Below are 19,361 nucleotides of genomic sequence, written 5' to 3' on the forward strand. Positions count from 1 at the left end.
TTGGTTTTAAGGAAGACATGTGGAGCCTCTGGAGAACAGTCTGGGGAAACTGAGTAGAGATTGACCTTTGCCCCTAGGCTGCCAGAGCACATCCAGGCAGTTCTCTGTTCCTGCCCAGGAAAGATGACAAGGCTGTGGCACATTCACTCCTGGGTCGCAGGACTCCTTCCCAGTATGTGGAACAGGGGCCTTGCTGTACTTACATAGTCCCTATTATCTTTTTTTTTTGGGGGGGGGGGCGGTTTTGAGACAGAGTTTCTCTGTGTAGCTTTGCACCTTTCCTGGAACTCACTTGGTAGACCAGGCTGGCCTCGAACTCACAGAGATCCACCTGGCTCTGCCTCCTGAGTGCTGGGATTAAAGGCGTGCACCACCACCGCCCGGCGTCCCTATTATCTTAAGAGCTGGGGATGACAGTGTGTCTGTCTGAGGAACCTGCCTAGAGAGGTAGAGTGAGAGGTAAGACCTGGGGGAGGAATTCTCCTGATGCTCACCCCAGACCACCAAGCCATGTCTTCCTGTTCAGGCTTCGTTTGGAGAACCTAGTATATTGTTTTCCTTGTCATCGTCATCTGCCTGAGTGAAGTCAGGTCTGAGCCCCTGAGATATTGTGCAAGCAGCCAGGCAGTCCTGGCTATTAGGCATTGGAGCTAGACTTCCCAGCTTCCGTCTGCCCCCATGTGGAGGCTGTACTGGTCATCCACCTGACATGTGCACCTGGGAGGCAGGGCCCAGGGAAGCTGTGTGGGGACACCCAGTGTTTAGGGCTCAACCTCAGCCCAGGATGAGCTATATAGTGTGGCTCTCCATCCACACCCAGGACTACCCATTTGTATATATGCAAATGACATGTCCACATGACCGACAGTCACGCAGCAGGGGAAGGGGTAGAACAAACAGAATCAAGCTCCACAGGGTGGACATTTATCACTAGGAATGTTCTGAGCTCAGCAAAGAGGAGGGGCAGCCTTGGGCTGCCTGGAGGTTTCGAGAGGTGGTTTGGTCCCCGGGACTGAGTGCTAAGCTAAGACTCTGAAGAGGAGCGGGATGTGGACACAGCCGAGCCTGGAGTCTTACTGTGGGTCTCACAGGTGTTCGAGTGTTCCTGGGACCCTCCCTCACAGCTGTAGATGGGCCTAAGGTGTATTGAGTCAGGGCCATAATAGAAAAAGAGAAGGATGGAGAGGGAAGGGAAGAAGAGGTTGGGGGTTAGCAGTAGACATATTTAACATGCTGGAGGTCCCGGGTTCAATCCTCAGGACTAAGTAAATGATTAAACAAAGAAGGGAGCTGGCCTGGTGGCACTCACCTGTAAACCCTGCACTCTGAGACAGAAGGGGGAACATGGGCTAGATAAGGAGTTTGGAGCCAGCCTGGGCTACAGAGTAAGACCCTACTCCCCCATACTCCTCCCCCAAAAAAGAGTCAAAGAAAAGGCTAGGGATGTAACTCAGTTGGATTGAGTCCTCGGCTTCTAAAAACTGGGTATTAGCAGGCACATACCTGTAATGCCAGCACTGGGGAGGCAGGCGAGAGGATCAGTTTAAGATCATCCTCAGCTACAGAGTGAGCCAGAGACTAGCGTGGTTTACATGAAAACCTGCCTACAGAAAGAACACATGAACACACATGAGAAGGTGAAAAGCAATTTAAAAACAAAACAGCCTCAATGGAACAGGCAAGCAGTCGGCCAGGCTCAGTGCATTGGAGCAGCACTGGGGCCTTCATGGGATAGTTGCCTAGGCTCTCCATACAGGCTCTGTGGACCTCAGACTGTCTCAAGGCCACAGTGTGCACTTCTCTGTCCAACTCTGTGCCACCTGGTGTGGCCATATTAGTTTGGGTCACAGCCCTTCATTTGCCCTCCCTGTTCCTGCTGGCACTTAAATCTCACCTCATTTCACGGATTGCCTTTCCCTGGTGGGAACATGTGCTGTAGGCAGGCATGAAATTGGAGGGCATGCTCGTTTAACTAGCGGGGATCAGAGAGGCGCAGGGTGCTGCTGTGGCCTTCTGCCTGCACAGCCCTGTATCCAGCAGATAGGTGGTAATGACTGATGGCTGCATTATCATTCATTCGGCCTGCTGCCTTCTCCAGCCACCTCCTGGGGAAGGGTCAACTTTTCAGGAGGTGTGTGTGTGTGGGGTGCTGTGGAAGTGACAGCCAGAGGTTCTCAGCACACATACTCTGGACCTATGTCTGCATTTACTCAGAGGAGAGGAAGAGTGTGCATTGGAACTTGTGTTTGAATGCCTTCACTGTAGAAGAAATGATAGAGCACCATGTGTCAGTCACATGGGAAGCTCTTATAAGGCAAGAAAGAAAACAGGCAGAGTCAGGGATTGGCAGTTTGCAAAAGAAATGCCCTTAATAAATAGGTAGAAAACAGTTGTATTAGTCATCAGAGAAGTGCAAATTAAACAGCAGGAGAGGTGCTGTGCAAGGCCAGAGTGTAAACAAACAACAAGCAGCTGCTTGCTGCAGCCGGCAGCCTTGTCCTCCAGTCCAGCTTCCCTTCCTCTGAGGGTCAGCAGTGAGACCCCAACAGACTCACGGCATGGGGTGCTCCGGGTCTCCTTCCTGCTGGAGTCCGGGCACTAGAGCTCCGGGAGCCCCCAAATGTCTTCCTGCTCAGGAGCATGTTGCCACCACCACACTTGCCCTAGAGCTGAGGCTGGGGGATGAAACCACAAAAACCGACTGAGCTAACTGGCTCTGGCGCAGCAGGTTCTGGAGAGGTACTGAGCACAGTACACACTGACGAACGTGGCTGCCCTCCAGCATGGCCTGAGCACAGTGTTTGCTGGGGACACCGCTCAGCATGTCGGCTGGCGCCTGGCTTCTCACTTTGTGAATGTGCCAGTGGGTCTAGAGTGCCTAGGGCCACCTGCTTAGGTGGATGAGCCCTGGGTAGCCACCTGGCACCTGTTCTCCACTTTCCATGGGTTTGAGACCTGAGCTCAGGAGGTGCCTCCATCTCTGATGGGCCCTCAGTGTCAGGAGGGAGATTGGACCCAGCTCTGATCCCAAGCGAGAGAGCAGAGCCCGAGGGAGCTGTGACGCTGTGTCTGTTCCCTGTGGTCTGTGTCCTGGCTGCAGGGATTGCATCAGTTTCAGGGAACGGTCCCACAATGAGGATGCCTGGGGAGAGGCAGGCTCTCTGGCCTCTGGGCCGTACTGATAACCGTTTTCTAGGCCTCAGTGTAGCCATGGCTGCCTGTCTTGGCCCTTCCCCCGCCTCTTCTACCATCCCTTCCAGAAGCATTTGCCACACACTAGCCAAGTTCTTTGCCACACTGTCTGCTCCTCTATCCAGTGTGTTCCCCACGCCGCAGACTTGGCTCACACGTCCCTGCACTTCCCAAATGTATATATACAGCATGTCTTAGGAAATCTTGGCTTTGCAATAGACCATGACGGGTACTTAGTTCCTCCCCTACCTTCTCTCCTGGTACTACTTTCAGATGTATGCATTGTGTTTCTGAACCAGGCTTCTTGGAAGGTTATCCCAGTGCTAAAAAACCTCCCATGGCACAGTGGCTCCAAGGCTGTTGTAGTGCTGTGGCACTGTGTATGGAAATAAACCTGTTTAGAGGCACAGACCTGCTGTGCTACAGTTGCCTGTAGTGAGTGTTGTATGCAGTTGTAGCCTAGGAACAAAAGGCTACACATGTGGACCACACAGGTCTTCCTGTGAGGTAGGCTAGAGCATCTAGATTTGTGTAAGAATACTCTATCTTCACACAGTGTCAAACTACTCAGTGACACATTTATCAGAATGTATCTCTGTCTTAAGCATCTTTTTACTGTATCTTTATATCATAAGGACCTTGGTACAGACTTCCTTGGTATCTGCAAGATCAGTAGTTACCATAGTTACCACAAGGAGCACAAAGAGATGCTCTTGGCCTCACAGGATCAGGTGGGTATACATGTAGGAGAGATCATGATGTAGTGTGTCCTGCATAGAGCAGGCCACCAGTTTGTCCCTTGGCCACTCTAGTTCCAGCACAATTACCAGGAGGCAGTGAGTGCAGTAAGCTGGACTCAGCAGCCAGAGAAGACACCCAAGGATTGAGCCACGGGCCCCTAACCTACAGAGCCTTTGCCTCATCTCATGGGCTCCAGCCCTACCCATAGGGCCCAGCTCCTTCCTCTGATGTGGCCTCCCACTGCCTGAGTCGAGGCTGATCCCCGTGGTGCCTGCCTGCCCACTCCCGGTTCCTGTGGCTGAGTAGTGCCAAGAGGCTGGAGCCAGGCCCAAGCCAACTATAGCAGCCAGGCTTAGCTGAGTCTCAGTGTTTTGACTTCCCCATCCAGCGTAACAGCTGGAGACTTAAAGCTTCATCTGCCAGATGTTTAGGTGGGCGCCACCCACTTCCTGGACATTGCACACTGAAGTCTAGTTTGTCCCAGATACCAAGAACTGTGGGAACTATGCCTTTGATGCCAGATCACCTCTGTCACTGGGGAATTGTCTGGAGCTCCTGAGCGGCATAAGCATTCTGGCTCTGGGGGACATCCACCCCCTCATGGTCCACCATCATTGGTGGGATTCAAGGCAAAGGAGACCTCCCCTGACAGCTGAGCTATGGCAGAGCTCATATGCTACCCTCCCTGAAGGCCCAGAACTATGGAACGTGAGGGGACAGACACACTGACACCAAGAGAGACAAGCTTGTCCCATCCCAGTTTGGGCTTTGCACCCAAAAGCTGGGGCTGAGGATGAGCATGGTGCTGTCAGACCATCTGAAAGCCCATCTCCTCTCAGCTCTGAGCAGTTTGCTGGACAGCTACAGGGAGTGTGCCGCAGAGGGTAAGCTGAGGATTGTGGTCTGGAGACCGGGCTACCAGCCTGCTTGTTCAGCACCATTACTGGCTGCCTGGTGAGGTGGGTCTCAGGCCTATTTTGAGGGTCTGGGCAGGACATAAATTTGCTTACTCTCACTGTTGGCTCCAGTCAACATGCTCCTTATACAGCACCTACTGCAGGCTATCCTGGTAAATTCTGGAGACAGAGGGCCTTGTCTGTCCATGCAGATAGTCTATTGGTGAGAGGTGACACTCGGAGCCTGTCTGGAGGAGGCATCCAGGGTGGGCAGAGAGGGGCAAGTACTTCACAGGAGTCCCAGGCATTTGGGGAAGTGGAAGAGTGCCCACCCAGTAAAGAACTGTGTGAGGAAGTGCCAGCCAGTTAGCTCATATGGGGCCCACATGAACCGAGACACCCCACGATTTACACAGCTAGGACAGAACCACCTCCCCGTGGTCACCCAGGCCAGTGGTGTCCTCCCTGGCAACCTGTGGGAGCCTGTCTTTGCTCACGCTCAGCTGCGTTCTTGCAGCTCTGTGGGGCCTGGCTCCCTGGGCGGGCAGTGTTAGAGAACCCAGGCTAAAACCAGGCCCGCTCCAGGGCTCTGGCTTAAGGCCTTTTTTTTGTGGTCAAAAACTACATATTTTAGAAAAGAGAAGAAACCATGACTTTGCAGTATAAATTTGACATTCCAGGATGTTAACACTCCTCCTTGAATGGCACATAGATATCTTTGTATCTTCACGTTAAGATAGTCCACACCATGTAAACACGAGCTTCTTTGTCTCTTCGGAACCATTGGCCTGTGCATCTGTGGATTTCTACAGCTCTGGATTCACTGAGGGTAGATATGTTTTTGTTAGTGCTGGCAATGAAACCTTGTGCATGTGAGGCAGGGGTTCTGCCGATGTTTGTCTGTTGCTGTTTTTGAGACAGGGGCTCATGTCACCCAGGATGGCCGCAAACATACTGCATAGCCAAGGAGGACCTTGACCTTCTGGTCTCCTGCTTCTACACCCCCATATAACCCCAGTGCTGGGATTATAGGCATGTGTAAATAAACACTTGATTTATGGTTCTGGAATTTAACCCAGGACTTCATACATGCTAGACAGGCACTCTGCCAACTGAGCAAAATACCCAACCCCATCTTCTTGTTGCACTGTTCAGAGCACATAGACGCCATATTTTCTTGGTCTCCTAGTGACAGCATAGCAGCTCCTCACATGGCACTGGCATTGAATTAGGTCCCAGGAGTCATCTAGAGAGGGGCCAAGGGCACAGAGGGTGGGGCAGGCTGTGTGTGAACTCCACTGTGTTCTATATGAGCACAGCATCAGGATGTGGATTCCTGGTTTGGGAAGGGGGCCCTGGAACTGTCCCCAAGGGGGCTGAGAGGACTGTAGCGATCCTGTCATCTGCTCTCTTACAGCCTCTTGGTTCATTTGTTTAAATTTGTGGTTTTTAGAACTTTTTTTTTCCCTGTGTTAATGTCTGTTTTGAATATACATACTATGTATAAGCATCCAAAAAGTGTCAAAGCTGTGTTTAGACAAGGATTTTCACTTCGGTCCCACTGTCTTCTTCTCCTTGTTCCTGTGTTTGTTTTGCCTGAGACAGGGTCTGCGAGGTAGCCCTGGCTGGCCTGGAACCCATTCTGCATCCTAGACCAGCCTGGAGCTTTTCAGTTATCCTCCTGTCTCGTCTGCTGAGTACTGTGGTGGAAGGTGTGCATCACCACACCTGACCGCCTTCCTTTCTGTAGGACACTGCTTTTAATCTTTTCATTGATTTCTTCAGCAAGTGTGTGTGTGTGTGTGTGTGTGTGTGTGTGTGTGTGTGTGTGCATGCACCCTGTCTTTACAAGGGGGACACATATTCTCTGTACTGGAGACTTGTGCCTGTTCCATCTCTAAGGCCCCCTCAGTTAGCGTCAGGAGTTTCTCTTGTCATGAACATCAGGGCTGCTTGTGCTGAAATCCAAACACAATTCAAGGGCCTACGGCCAGGGCAACAACGTGGTCTCCCTGTGAAACCTATGCTTGTCTTGTCTGGGTCCCACGCTGGTCCCCTGTGTAGCTGGAAACACTGAAGTTCACAGGGAAAAGACAGGTCTTTCTGCACAGAGGGACTGGTGACCCGGCAGCTGTCTTGGGAAGAAGCTGTATGGATGGCTCTCCAAAGAAGAAGGAAAAAGCCAGGGAGTCCTGTCTATATTTAAGAAGACCTTGAAGGGAGCAAGAAAGTTAAGGTTGTCAGGGCCTGGCACTGAGGATGTCTATAGTACCATTCCCCTCCAAGGGAGGGCTAGTTTCTCCTAATTCTGAAACCAGAGCCATACTGGTTCAGGGGAGGGGGTGTGTGTGGAAGATTCTCGAGTCTGGCACCCACAAACTGTCAAGCTACAATTGTGTCAGAAGGCATCTGATCCTTACCCATGTTTCAGAAAGCAGCACCCGAGAGGGATATCATCTTTAGTGGATGGTACCCACAGGCACAAAAGTGTACTGAATGGCACAAGGTTAGTAGTTGTCAGAGTTACCAAAGGACATTGATGAACGTTCCGTCTTTGAGCCAGAGGCTGTTACAGTCCCCTCAGTTCCTGCCCCTGCGCAGTCAGCTTTTCAGTTTCTAAGTGGCCGCTCCGAGAAATTGTTTTTGTTTGTTCATTTGTTTTGTTGTTATTGTTGTTTGTCTTGTCTTTTAGGGACAGCCTTGCTAGGTTGTCTAGACAGCTTTATACTTCTGTGCTCAAGACATATTGCCTTAGCCTCTCAAAGTAGCTGGGATCCTAGGCCAGCCATAGAACCCAGCTCTGAGAAATGTTTGTTAGATGATTTATTGGTTGACTGATCTATGTATTGTACAGGAACTCAAACCAGAACCTCTATTTGGTCGGCTGCTGACCTGTATCCTCAATCTTGTTTTGGAAACAGGCTTTATGTAGTCCTGGCTGTGCCTCCCCAGTGCTGAGATCAAAGGCTTGTGCCACCACTGCCTAGCCAGCCCTGGGTTTTTTTTATTGTTGTTGTTGTTTTGTTTTGTTTAGATAGTGTATATATGTAGCCCAGGCTGGCCTTGGACTTGTTATCTTCCGGCCTCAGCCTTTTAAGAGCTGGGATTTCATGTGTGTGTCACTATATCTGGTTGAAAAAAATATATATATATTTTTTCGAGACAAGGTTTTTTTCTGTGTAGCTTAGGAGCCTGTCCTGGAACTCACTCTATAGGCCAGACTGGCCTCGAACTCAGAGATCTGCCTACTTCTGCCTCCAGAGTGCTGGGATTAAAGGCATATGCCACCACTGCCTGGCCTGGTTGAAATATTTTAAATAAAAGGAACCCACATCAAAATTGCTAACCTAAATCTTTCAACTTTCTCTATTTTTCCTTAAGGGCGAGTTCCAGAAACTAGAAATCTGAATCTGGAGAAGGCTGGTGTGAATGTCAACCCTGAGAATCAGAAGATTGTTGTGGATGCCCGGGAGGCCACCTCTGTCCCCCACATCTTTGCCATTGGAGATGTTGCTGAGGTATGCTCTACATCTGTCTGACCAACCACAGCCACCGGAAACTCCTATTTATGTGCTCCCCTATTTCAGCTGGGTCTTGAGTGAACGTGATGTAGGTTCTGCTGTCCACAGGAAAGAGACATCTCTCTCTCTCTAATCCCACAGCACCAATCACAGGATCCAACTCTAGGGACTGGTCAGGTGCGTCCTGGGAAGGATCGAACACTAGCCTCTGCCCCTTCTAATGCTTTCTCTCGCTGGGAGCATCAGGGTGGGACAGTTTAAAACTGCGAGCCAGAGAGATGGGTGAATGGTTACAAGTTCTGGCTGCTCTTCCAGGGGACCTGGATCCCCGGCACCCATATAGCAGTTCCTAACCGTCTGTACCTTCAGCTCCGTGGCATCTGACACTCTCTTCTGGCCTCCTTGGATACCAAGCACACATGTGAAGCACACAGACATACATGCATGCAAAATACCCACACACAAAATAATTTTAAAATCATAAAAAAGAAAATAACATCCTAGCTCTACAGAGTTAGCTGTTGCTGGGCATGACCTTGGCGAGGTCTTACAGCCACAGAAGAAGGACCAGCCCCGGTTCAGGTCATCAGGCCCTGTCCTTGCCACAGTCCCCCCTCAGCCTGAAGCTCTGTCAGCCCCTCACTGACTAGGCTGTCACGGATCTTTCTTGGGTGGGGGGCTCAGTGTGGGGAAGGTATCAAGGCTCCGAACCCCATCCTTGCTGGCTGGAGCTGTGGCTGTCGACACTTCCCTGCTTCCTTGTCTTCCATGGAGACCATGGCCCACAGCACCTCCCTGGTAAGGCCCTGGCTTGGGAAAGCCACCATTCTTCTCCTTCACAGGCCCCTAGAAAAGACCCCCTTCATCAGTCCTGGGTCTCTGCATCCCGAGAGCCTCAGGAGTAGCATGTACTCAACCATTCTGGTGTATCTCAAGGTGTCCAGGAGGCCCCTGCTCAGTCATGCTCATAGATGCTCACAGAGTCCCCAGGCCCTCTTGTCTCTGTGCTGAGACCTGCCATATCTTCCAGGAGTATGTTTCTGTCCTGGGGCTGCTGTAGCAAGTGGTTTATGCCACCACAAATTCAGGAGCATAGAGCACCCACTCTTGGAGGCTGGAAGTTAAATCTGGGTGTGGGCAGGGCTGTATTCCTCAGTACCTTCTAGGAGGTTACTTCCTGCCTCCTCTATGCTGGACCTGGGTGGTCCTTGATCCCAGCTCTGTCCGTTATCACTGAGCATCTCCTCCAGGTCCTTATCCCTCCTTTGTCTTACAGATTGTCCTTTGTCAGACTTGGGTCATTTGTTACACAAACCCATTTCCAAATAAACTCAAGTTCTAAGCAGGTATGACTTCTTTTGAAGGGGGGGGGCACTATTCAAACCCCCCCCCCCCCAGTGTGTTACTACTCACATTCCCAAGAGCACTCGGGACACTGCAGGAACATGCCCCATGGAGGAGCATCAGTAGGAGATGGAAGCTGGTGAACTCCTTCAGGTGTCGCGGATGCTCAGTGCCATTGCTGTAGAGACAGTGGGATGGTGACTGAAGGCTCTGGATGGGAGCAGAGCAGCCTAGGCAAGGGCGCCTGGCACCTCTACCTTCAGGAGTGTGACCATAGATGGCTACCCTACCTGGCTCCCTTTGGAACTCACTTTGGGTAATGGAGAGGATCCTGGGGGAACAGAGCCAGTGTTTATGTCTGGTAGATCCCAAGCCTGCTGGGTCAGCATGCTCCTGAGTCTTTGGTGTACCAGAGGGGTCCCCTACCATGTATGATGTATGCTCAGATGAGCCAAATGGCCTGTACAAGGTACTGTCAGGCCCTGTGACCGAAATTCTGGAACGTGACTTTCCCAGAGGTGCCAGACTCCCACCTCTGCCAGGTACAACGCCTTGCAGAGGACTACATGAAAAGCTCCGTGGGACTTGCTCTCCAACATTTCCCCTTCCTGGTCATTTCAACACACACACACACACACACACACACACACACACACACACACACACACGAGTGTTTGTTTTATATGCCTGCATGTATGTCTGTACACCACATATGTGCCTGGTGTACATAGAAGCCAGAAGAGGCTTCATATCCAGGCATCAGATCCCTGGAACTGGAGTTACAGACTGTTGTGAGCTGCCATGTGGGTGCTGAAACCCAGGTCCTCTGGAAGAGCAGCCAGTGCTCTTAACCACTGAGCATCTCCTCAGCCCTCAAGTCACTTTTCAGGCCACGGAGTGTGTATGGTTGCTTGTCTCTGCCTGTGGTTGGTTTGGAGCTCGAGGTCTCTGACTGTAGGCTTCAACTTTGTCTTGTGAGCACTGCACCCTGAGACAGCGCCTGTGTTCGCTGAGAGCCCCAGGCGAGTCTCTGCACCCTAGGGCCCGGGGCTGTGCTACCACCAGCATGTGGCGCACAAAGGCCTTCTTTATTTTAAAATTTTAAGGCAATGCAGATAATAGTCCTGCAGTCAGGTCAGGCCAGCGGCTACAGGGATGTTTAATGTGGTATGTTGTGCTGTGTGGGGATGCTTCCTGGGTTACTCAGGCCTGATGGAATGCACAGGCTGGAAGCGGAGTTTATCTCTGTAGATCTTTACTCATTTCTGGAATGCCAAACAGCATCTGCATTTCCTGCTACAGAGGTGATTGGCAGTGGGGGCCTGGGCTGCTGCAAGCAGGAACACCCGAGGCTAGGTGCACCCAGAGACAGAGGGGTGTTCAGTGAATGACACTGATTTGGGATTTGTCCTGGACTATGACATGCATATCAAGCTGTGTGTCAGGAGCACGTGACATGCTTGGGGCCATATGAACTAGACCCTGAGTCACTGGGAACTATGGCAGGATCTCTTTTGAGCTCTGTCATGAAACTAACACTCAGAGATCATCCATGTGACGGGTTCAGAGAAAAGCCTGTGCCAGTGAGGGTAGGGGGGCTCTGCCTGGCAGCCCGTCCCCTCCTCTAGAGAAAGGGATGATAATGCGGGCATGCCCTGCAGTGGGGTAGAGGGAGACAGTGGGATAAGCAGACCCATAGCAGCCCGGGCATTGTCAGTGTGGGACATTCAGCCTTGCATGGGAGGACGTCCAGATCTTCACAGCCTGTAGGTAGCAGTGTCCACCCCCTCACAGCTCATGTCCACCCCTCACAGCTCATGTCCACATCCTCAAAGCTCGTGGCACGGGGCTGGGGGTCTTCAGCAGGGAGCCACCCGCTCGGAAGGCAATGGGTGGTGGAGTATCATCTGTAAGGCTGCCCGGAACACAATGCTGCTATGCTCTACCCTCAGGGGCGGCCTGAGCTGACACCCACTGCTATCAAGGCAGGAAAGCTGCTGGCTCAGAGGCTCTTCGGGAAATCTTCAACCTTAATGGATTACAGCAACGTGAGTTCCTTTAAAGGACCCAAGTCCAACCCGGGGGAGGCTTGACTGCTTCTCCTGGCTGAAAGGTTCATGTGCACCTGTGTGTGCCTGCATGTGCATGTTGTATGTATGCACACATGTATACATGCATGCATATACACAGGTGTGTGTGTCCATGTGAGTGTGTGAATGTGAGTGCATTTGCACACATGAGCAGGAGGACACAGTCCGTGGGGCCATATGAACAGATCCCTAGTCATTGAGAACTGGCCAGGATCTCTTGAGCTCTGTCATGGGACCAGCACATCGAAGTGACGGGTTCAGAGAAAAGCCTGTGCCAGTGAGGATAGTGGGGCTCTGCCTGGCAGCCCGTCCCCTCCTCTAGAGAAAGGGATCTATGTGGTTTGACTCCTGGTCCAGCCCAGGAACAATGAGTGGCCACCTGCTGTGCTCGCGTGTGGCTGGGTCCCTGGCCTCAGATTACTACTCAAGTGTCACTCAGGGGATGCAATTTCAATTTGGGGGGCCCAAGAGACATATCTGATTCCAGACCTACTTTCCAGGTTCCCACGACTGTCTTCACACCACTGGAGTATGGCTGTGTGGGGTTGTCTGAGGAGGAAGCTGTGGCTCTCCATGGCCAGGAACATGTAGAGGTAGGGGACTACCTGATGGCCACTCTCCACAGAGGCTCTCCAGGATTGGAGGTCTGGTAAACAGGGGCTAGTTCCTGGGGGCTCCCCTAAGCAGGGCATAGTGTGGGGCCTCCACAGGACAGGAGTATCGGGCAGCTCCAGAAACAAGAGGAGTCAGAAGCCTTTGGTAGCTTCAGTGTGTGGCCAAGCTTCGCTTCTCTGGTCTCACTCAGTGTCCACCTGCTGTCCTGGATGGAGTCATTAGGGCAGGAAGATGCCCTCCTCTGAGGCCCTGTGGCCTGGCAGCCTCCAGCCCGGCCCCTTAGCTTACTGTATGTGCTAGAAGCATTGTTGAGCTTCCTAGCATTACCACCACAGCCTCAAGCAGAGAGCTTGTAACAGAAGGTCTCAGGTCCTGGTGCTGCTCTGCAGAGTTCTCCTTACCTCTCAGTGGGAGGAGTCTCAACCCGAATGGCTCCTCCCAGGTGTCCTCTGACCTGCTGTCTACTCCGTCCTACCCACCTGTACCTCCACCTTTCTAGGAGTCTTCTGAGGTTCCCAATGGGCAAGACATTTACTCCCAGCCCAAATTCTGTCCTCTCCTCAAGTTCTTCTAGTGCCTACAGGCTGACTGGAGCCTTCATCCTAAGCAAGGGTTTTCATTGGGCCAGGGAGTCTGCAGTGGCAGGCAGGCTGTGGCCCCTGGGGTGCTTTCCAAGTAGGCCGAGGTAGCAGGAAGCTTTGAAAGCTGCCAGGTAGTGGAAGCTGGAGGACTTTGGTGGAGGGCTTCCTGTAGCAGCAGCTTGCAGGCTGAGCGGCCCGGGTCACCAGGCTGTGGTGTCTGCCCCTCCATGTACCCAGGCCCTCCATCATGGGGACAGGCCTGACAGGCCTGCCCTCACAGCACTTTATTTGCTATTTTTGTTAGATTCATCATAAGTGCACTGGGACATGTGCTCACAGCATTTTATACTGCTTTACGTTTCATGATGTTGAATAGCCAAACATTGTAGTTTGTTTTGTTTTCAGTTCTGTCTTGCTTAGAACAATATTCTCTGAAGCCCTATTAATTAATAATGGCTGTGTAGCACATGTGGGGCCCTGCTCATTTTTTATATGCCTGTAGCCCTGAACACACTGTCAAGCCCTTCATGGGTGCTGAAAGCCCTTGTTCCACAGCTCCAGTGAGGCTGGGGCCTGCCCTGCTCCTCCACACTCCTGCCCCACCCCCTCCTCTTAGCTGAAGTTCAGCAGGTCGGCACCAGGGTGGCTCAGGGAGGCCATTCTGCTCACACGGTAGGATGGGCACTCCTACACCAGCGATTTGCCTGAGGTCTCCCTGTCCAGTCTTTTTGGTCTTGGGGAGGCCTGGATCTACTTCTTGGGGATGCCCCGGTGCCGTGGCTCACACCGTGGTCTCTGTGTTGTATCGTGGCTGGTAGCACCTCAGCAGCCTGGTGCCTGTTCTCCTGCTGTGTTTCAGTGCGGAGTCTCAGATGTGGGGAGAGAGGCTCTGTCTGCAGACTACATGGCTGTGGACACAGGCTGCCTGAACGGAGGACACACTCTCTACAACCAGCTGAGGTGTTGACACATCTCATGTCATACCCTTGGGCCACATAAGTGTCTCTGGGTCCCTGAGAATCCTGTCTTCCCACTACTTTTTTGTTTGTTTGATCCAAGACTGTAGGACTGTCTTGGGCACGGCCACTGATTCAGGTGCTGGTGTCTTGTCACCCAGGTTTACCATGCATATTATAAGCCACTGGAGTTCACAGTGACGGGTCGGGATGCATCACAGTGCTACATAAAGGTGAGTGTGCTAAGGGGCCAGGGGCCAGGGCACTGGGGCTAAGACGGAAAAAGCTAGTGACTGCGGGGCGTGGGACAAAGTCCCCGCAAAAGCAACTTAAGGAAGGGTTTGTTTTGTCTCACAGTGTAAGGAAAGGCTTGGTGGCAAGGGCTTGAGGCAGCCAGTCACATGTGTCTGCAGTCAAGAAGCAGAGAGATGGCCGCTGGCTCAGCTCGCAATCTCTTTTTTATGCAGTCTGGACCCGGCCCATGGAATGGTGCTGCCCACCGTTGTGATGGGTCTAGCCACCACAGTTAACCCAATGCAGAAACTTCTCGCGGAGTTTGTCAGATTGACAGTCACTACCAGCTACCACAAGTGGAAGCCTGAGGGCTGTGGAGGGAGGGCATAGCAACTCCCCGTGGCTGGGTGGGCCCTGTGACTAAGTGACAGTCAAAGTCACCGTGGCTTTCAGATGGTGTGCTTGAGGGAGGCCCCACAGCTGGTGCTGGGCCTGCACTTCCTTGGCCCCAACGCTGGAGAAGTCACTCAAGGATTTGCTCTGGGGATCAAGTAAGTCGTGTAGAATCCTGGCCATTTTGTGCTGTAGCCCTGCCCTCAGTGTCCTGACGGCACAGTCGCCGAAGTTGTTTTCCGATAGTGAAGCCGCTGGGTCCACATTTCTGGGGGAGGGGTTTGTACATGTCTGCAGCGGGCATCCTTCAGCCTGCCTCAGGCACTGTGGACACAGCAGGAGAGACTCTCTAGCCAAAGGTCCTAGGCAGGGATGGCTGCACCCCTGGGGCGGGCCAGCGTGAGTGGGGTTGAGCCCTCACCCCCAGCCTCCACTGGTCACTTCTGTTCTGTCTCCTGTGAACTGTCTGGTGGTGTTGGTGTCTTGTCTGCCTTCCCCTGCCCACAGGCTCCTCTGCAGCCCTGGCTGCCCCATAACTGGCCCCAGACTCAGATCTGCCTCCCAAGTGCTGGGGTTAAAGCCGTGTGCCGCTGCTGCCGCCGCCAGGCCAAACTGTTTATTTGTATCCTGTGGTTTTTCTTTCTAGTTGTTTGTGCTCCAATGAGCTACAAGAGCTCTTTGCATATTAAGGAAATCAGTATTATAAAGAGAGGTTGCCACCATTTAAAAGACTTTCAGAAAGTCTTCCCAAGACTGAATTGCCTGGGCAGTGAACCTGCATTCAGAACAGTGAATGGGAATGCACTGTGGGGCAGCCCTATCCCATTAATCCCAGGGCCCTCCCAGACGAAGCTGATGTGGATACCCTGCTTACCGTCATCCACACCATGGATCCATGGTGGACACGGCCTGCATGGTCTCTCAGGATGCTCAGGAGAGGCTGCTCATGGATCCTTCCTGGTGGCTACTTTGGAGTAGACTCCCAGTGATAGCTCTGCTGCAGATCCCCTAAAGCCACAGATATATATTCCAAAGACATGGGCTCACCTGGGACCTGCGGCTCATGCTTAGGAGAACCTTACCACCAGCCATTGCCCTAACACATTGGCAGGCTAGGTAGGCCGGAGGCTTGCTGTCATATGATAGGATCTGGCCCAAACCCTGTCTCACGCACACAATCCTTCAGCATGTTGGTCCTATTTCTTTGTTGGGATCCCCTACCTGCTCTCCTTTGTCCCTAGATCCAGCCCACTGGGGACCCAGGTGTCCACACACCCTCCTCCTGTCCACCTTTCCCTATGCCCTCTCAGTCTGTGTCCTCCAGGGTTCTGTCTCCTGTGCCATGAATACATGTACGTGCCACATGCATGCACACATGGATACACACAAAACAAAACAAAAACTCACGGAGCCGTAGCCCAGGACTCAGCCACACGGCTGCACTGAACAGCTCTTTCCTAGTCATCTCAAGCCCTGGAACCTGACCTTCGGCAGCAAGGCAGGGGCATCTGGGTGGAGGCCAGGTCTCAGAGGCCAAGAGAGGCTGACAGTGGACGCTGTTCTCAGAGGACTAGTGGCTAGGCTGATCACCTCCCTTCATGAACTTACTCTGGATAGGCAAAATACCGTCCACAGCCAGTTCCCTGCCTTGTTTTTGGATGCCATGTGTCCATGTGTAGATTTCTGAGCAGGAGAGCCAGGTGGGTGGGCGTAGGCTGCAGTCAGAAGTGGCTGGGGTGGGTGATTTCTGCCATACCTTGACAGTGATAGAGCAGGCCTGGAGAAAGGGGCAATTAGGAAAGAGACAGGACAGAGCAAGCCAGGGCAAGGTTGGATAGGAGGGCCTGGGTGGGTAGCAACTTGGCAATGTGGGTAGTGGGTGTTTGCTGGGGGCAGAGGGCAGTCCAGCAGAGGCACGGGCATACAGTCTTAGTGCTGACTCCATAAGGAAATCACTGCCCTCTAAGGCCTTCCCAAGGTCAGAGTGGTGTGGACAGACCTCCCCATACTGACCACTTACCATCTACTCTCGGTGTGTGCAGATGTGGGGCGTCATATGCACAGGTGATGCAGACAGTAGGGATCCACCCCACCTGCTCTGAGGAGGTGGTGAAGCTGCACATCTCCAAGCGCTCGGGCCTGGACCCCACTGTGACTGGATGCTGAGGCTAAGTCTCCATCCCTGCCAAGCTGAGGGCACACGCTAAGCCATGTGCCCAGCACAAGGCTCCTCAGACACCGGGATCCAGGTGAGCAGGCTTGAGAAGAGCATTTGTGGCTGGAGTCATGGGAGCCACCATGACTGGCATGATGCCAGGTACATGCAGGGGTTCCCTGCAGGCCGTGGTCCCCCGCAGGCCATAGTTCCCCGCAGGCCGTGGTCCCCCACAGGCCATGGTCCCCCGCAGGCCATAGTTCCCCGCAGGCCGTGGTCCCCCGCAGGCCATAGTTCCCCGCAGGCCGTGGTCCCCCACAGGCCGTGGTCCCCCGCAGGCCATAGTTCCCCGCAGGCCGTGGTCCCCCGCAGGCCATAGTTCCCCGCAGGCCGTGGTCCCCCACAGGCCGTGGTCCCCCGCAGGCCATAGTTCCCCGCAGGCCGTGGTCCCCCGCAGGCCGTGGTCCCCCGCAGGCCGTGGTCCCCCGCAGGCCATAGTTCCCCGCAGGCCATAGTTCCCCGCAGGCCGTGGTCCCCCGCAGGCCGTGGTCCCCCGCAGGCCGTGGTCCCCCGCAGGCCGTGGTCCCCCGCAGGCCATAGTTCCCCGCAGGCCATAGTTCCCCGCAGGCCGTGGTCCCCCGCAGGCCGTGGTCCCCCGCAGGCCGTGGTCCCCCGCAGGCCGTGGTTCCCCCAGGTCGTGGTCCCCCGCAGGCTGGGTTCTCACAGCATCTCCTGGGCAGTGTCAAGTGCTGCTCCCCGTGTGCCGTGTGTCCCTGCACTGAGCACAGTGCCGCTCATTTCCTTCTTGCCCAGAAGGTGGAGATACTGCCTTGCACACGGCTGACTGACCGCCGCACACGGGGCTCTGCTATAGCTTTGTGGTCAGGCTGGCCGAGCGGGCAGCCAGAAGTCACAGTGCCTTACCAGTCATGGCAGTCCTCTTCTGAGGAGGAAGAACTTGGCAAAGGCCTGCCCCTGCCATGTCACCTCTGTCTGACGGCACCCTCCAGAAGCCCCAGTCCTGAAGCCTGCATGCTCCAGCCATCCTGGGGTGTCTGTCTTGGCTGTCACCCCTTCTTGGTCTGGGCCCTTGGTAACTGTTCTCCTCACTGAAGCTGAGGGGGAGGCTCTAGGAAGAGTTCCTTCTCTCTCAAGATGCCCTCTGTCTGTTCTGAGAGTCCCAGCAGGAGCTCTCAGACATCCAGTGGGTGGCGAGTCTGGCCAGGCCCTTGTCTGGGCATTCTGGCACCAGCTCTACCACAGCTTCTCAGTGCAGGGCTGCATTTGACAAAGAGGGCCCTCTAAGGAAGCTCTTACCTAAATATTATAGCTTCTGGGGCGGGGGGGGGGGGGGTTGTTAAGAGCCCAGTATACATTTTTGATCAAAATATTTGATCAAATGTTTTCGCAACTGCAGTGTTATCTCTGATACACCAGTCTGGGTTGGGGGGGGGGGGCTCTCTTCAAGGGCTTATTTCCAACCCATCTTTCAATAATCTCTTGTGGTTTGGGGTGACATGGCTAGGCCAATATGAGGCTGGCCTGTGCTGACCACACCTGTTATCGACAGGACTGGAAGGTTTTCCTACCACCTCAGAGATCCCAGAAGATGTGGAGGGAGCATCGTGTGTCTGCATAAATGGCTGTGTGTCCTGCAGGGATGACTCCACACCTACATCCTCTGGCCCGCCTTCTCATACTCCAGCGTCAGATGATGATGGCCTGTGCAGAAACCCCCATGTGGGCTGCCCGGGTTTGAGGTCCCTGGCATTTCTGGAGCGCCAATAAAGAGGATGTTTTCCTAAAGCATGTCTGCTTGTGGTGTCCCCAGGATTGCCCAGTGTCACATAATAGTAGCTTCCAATCAGGATCTGCTGCACCAGTCCTAGAGTTCCCAGCAGCCACTGGGAGGAACAACCCTAACCTGACCCTTCTGGTTGCTGTCAGGACACAGTACCTCCCCACCATCCTCAGCACCCACCATCTCCCTTCAGCTACTGGCTCAGGCCTGAAGACACCTTTTGCCAAGGTCACCCCTAAGGTCTCTGTGTGCATCTTGAGGCAAGGGCGGCCTAGCTCCGGTGGTCATCAAGGGTCAGGAACAAGAGGAGAGGTTTGCCAGGGTGGTTTGATGTTCGCTGTCTCTGAACTGAAAGCCACTCACCTCCCTTTCCACTGTGGCCCTCCAGGTCAGCTTGTGAACTGGTTTTGGCTAATCCTCCACATTGAAGCTTGATGGGCCAGGGAGTGCCTGTCAATCACTGCAGGGAGAGACAGCCCTTACAGGGAGGGGCAGGGCACTGCATTATGCTGAGGCTTTAGCAGAGGCTAATCTCGGTCTTCCTTAAGAAAACATCACTTAGCCTGGCCCCGGGAGCCTTGGATGGGACCCTGCTTGTCAGCCAACAAAGGAATGTGTTTGCACCTTAATGGGCCTACCGGAGCCTGGCTCAGAGTGGAAGTGTGCAGGGTGCTCTCAGACGCCCAATTAAGACGCCAAGTGCTGGGCTGGGCCCCGCCCTCCTCACAAGTGCAGGGCCAGATCAGCCATGTCCTATTTAATGCCCCACTGGTGGCACGCCCCAGCCTGCCAGGATCCTGGGGCGTGGTTGGGGGCGGGGCACTTCTGCCTCCAAGGGAGAG

The 19,361-nt window shown here is 53.5% G+C and overlaps 1 protein-coding gene across 1 annotated transcript in view; it reads left to right on the top strand.

Moving 5' to 3' along the window:
* Positions 1-18,524, top strand: part of Txnrd2 (thioredoxin reductase 2) — a 46,711-nt gene extending 28,187 nt beyond the window's left edge. The window contains exons 8-14 of the mRNA XM_059277033.1: positions 8,211-8,347; positions 11,647-11,742; positions 12,285-12,377; positions 14,098-14,169; positions 14,624-14,721; positions 16,606-16,812; positions 18,289-18,524. Coding sequence (XP_059133016.1) covers positions 8,211-8,347; positions 11,647-11,742; positions 12,285-12,377; positions 14,098-14,169; positions 14,624-14,721; positions 16,606-16,729 — 620 coding nt within the window. The 3' untranslated portion in view covers positions 16,730-16,812; positions 18,289-18,524. The remainder of the gene's footprint in view (positions 1-8,210; positions 8,348-11,646; positions 11,743-12,284; positions 12,378-14,097; positions 14,170-14,623; positions 14,722-16,605; positions 16,813-18,288) is intronic.
* The last annotated feature ends 837 nt before the right edge of the window (positions 18,525-19,361 follow it).

Source organism: Peromyscus eremicus, chromosome 12 (assembly GCF_949786415.1).
Source record: "Peromyscus eremicus chromosome 12, PerEre_H2_v1, whole genome shotgun sequence".
In the NCBI taxonomy this organism is placed as follows: domain Eukaryota; kingdom Metazoa; phylum Chordata; class Mammalia; order Rodentia; family Cricetidae; genus Peromyscus; species Peromyscus eremicus.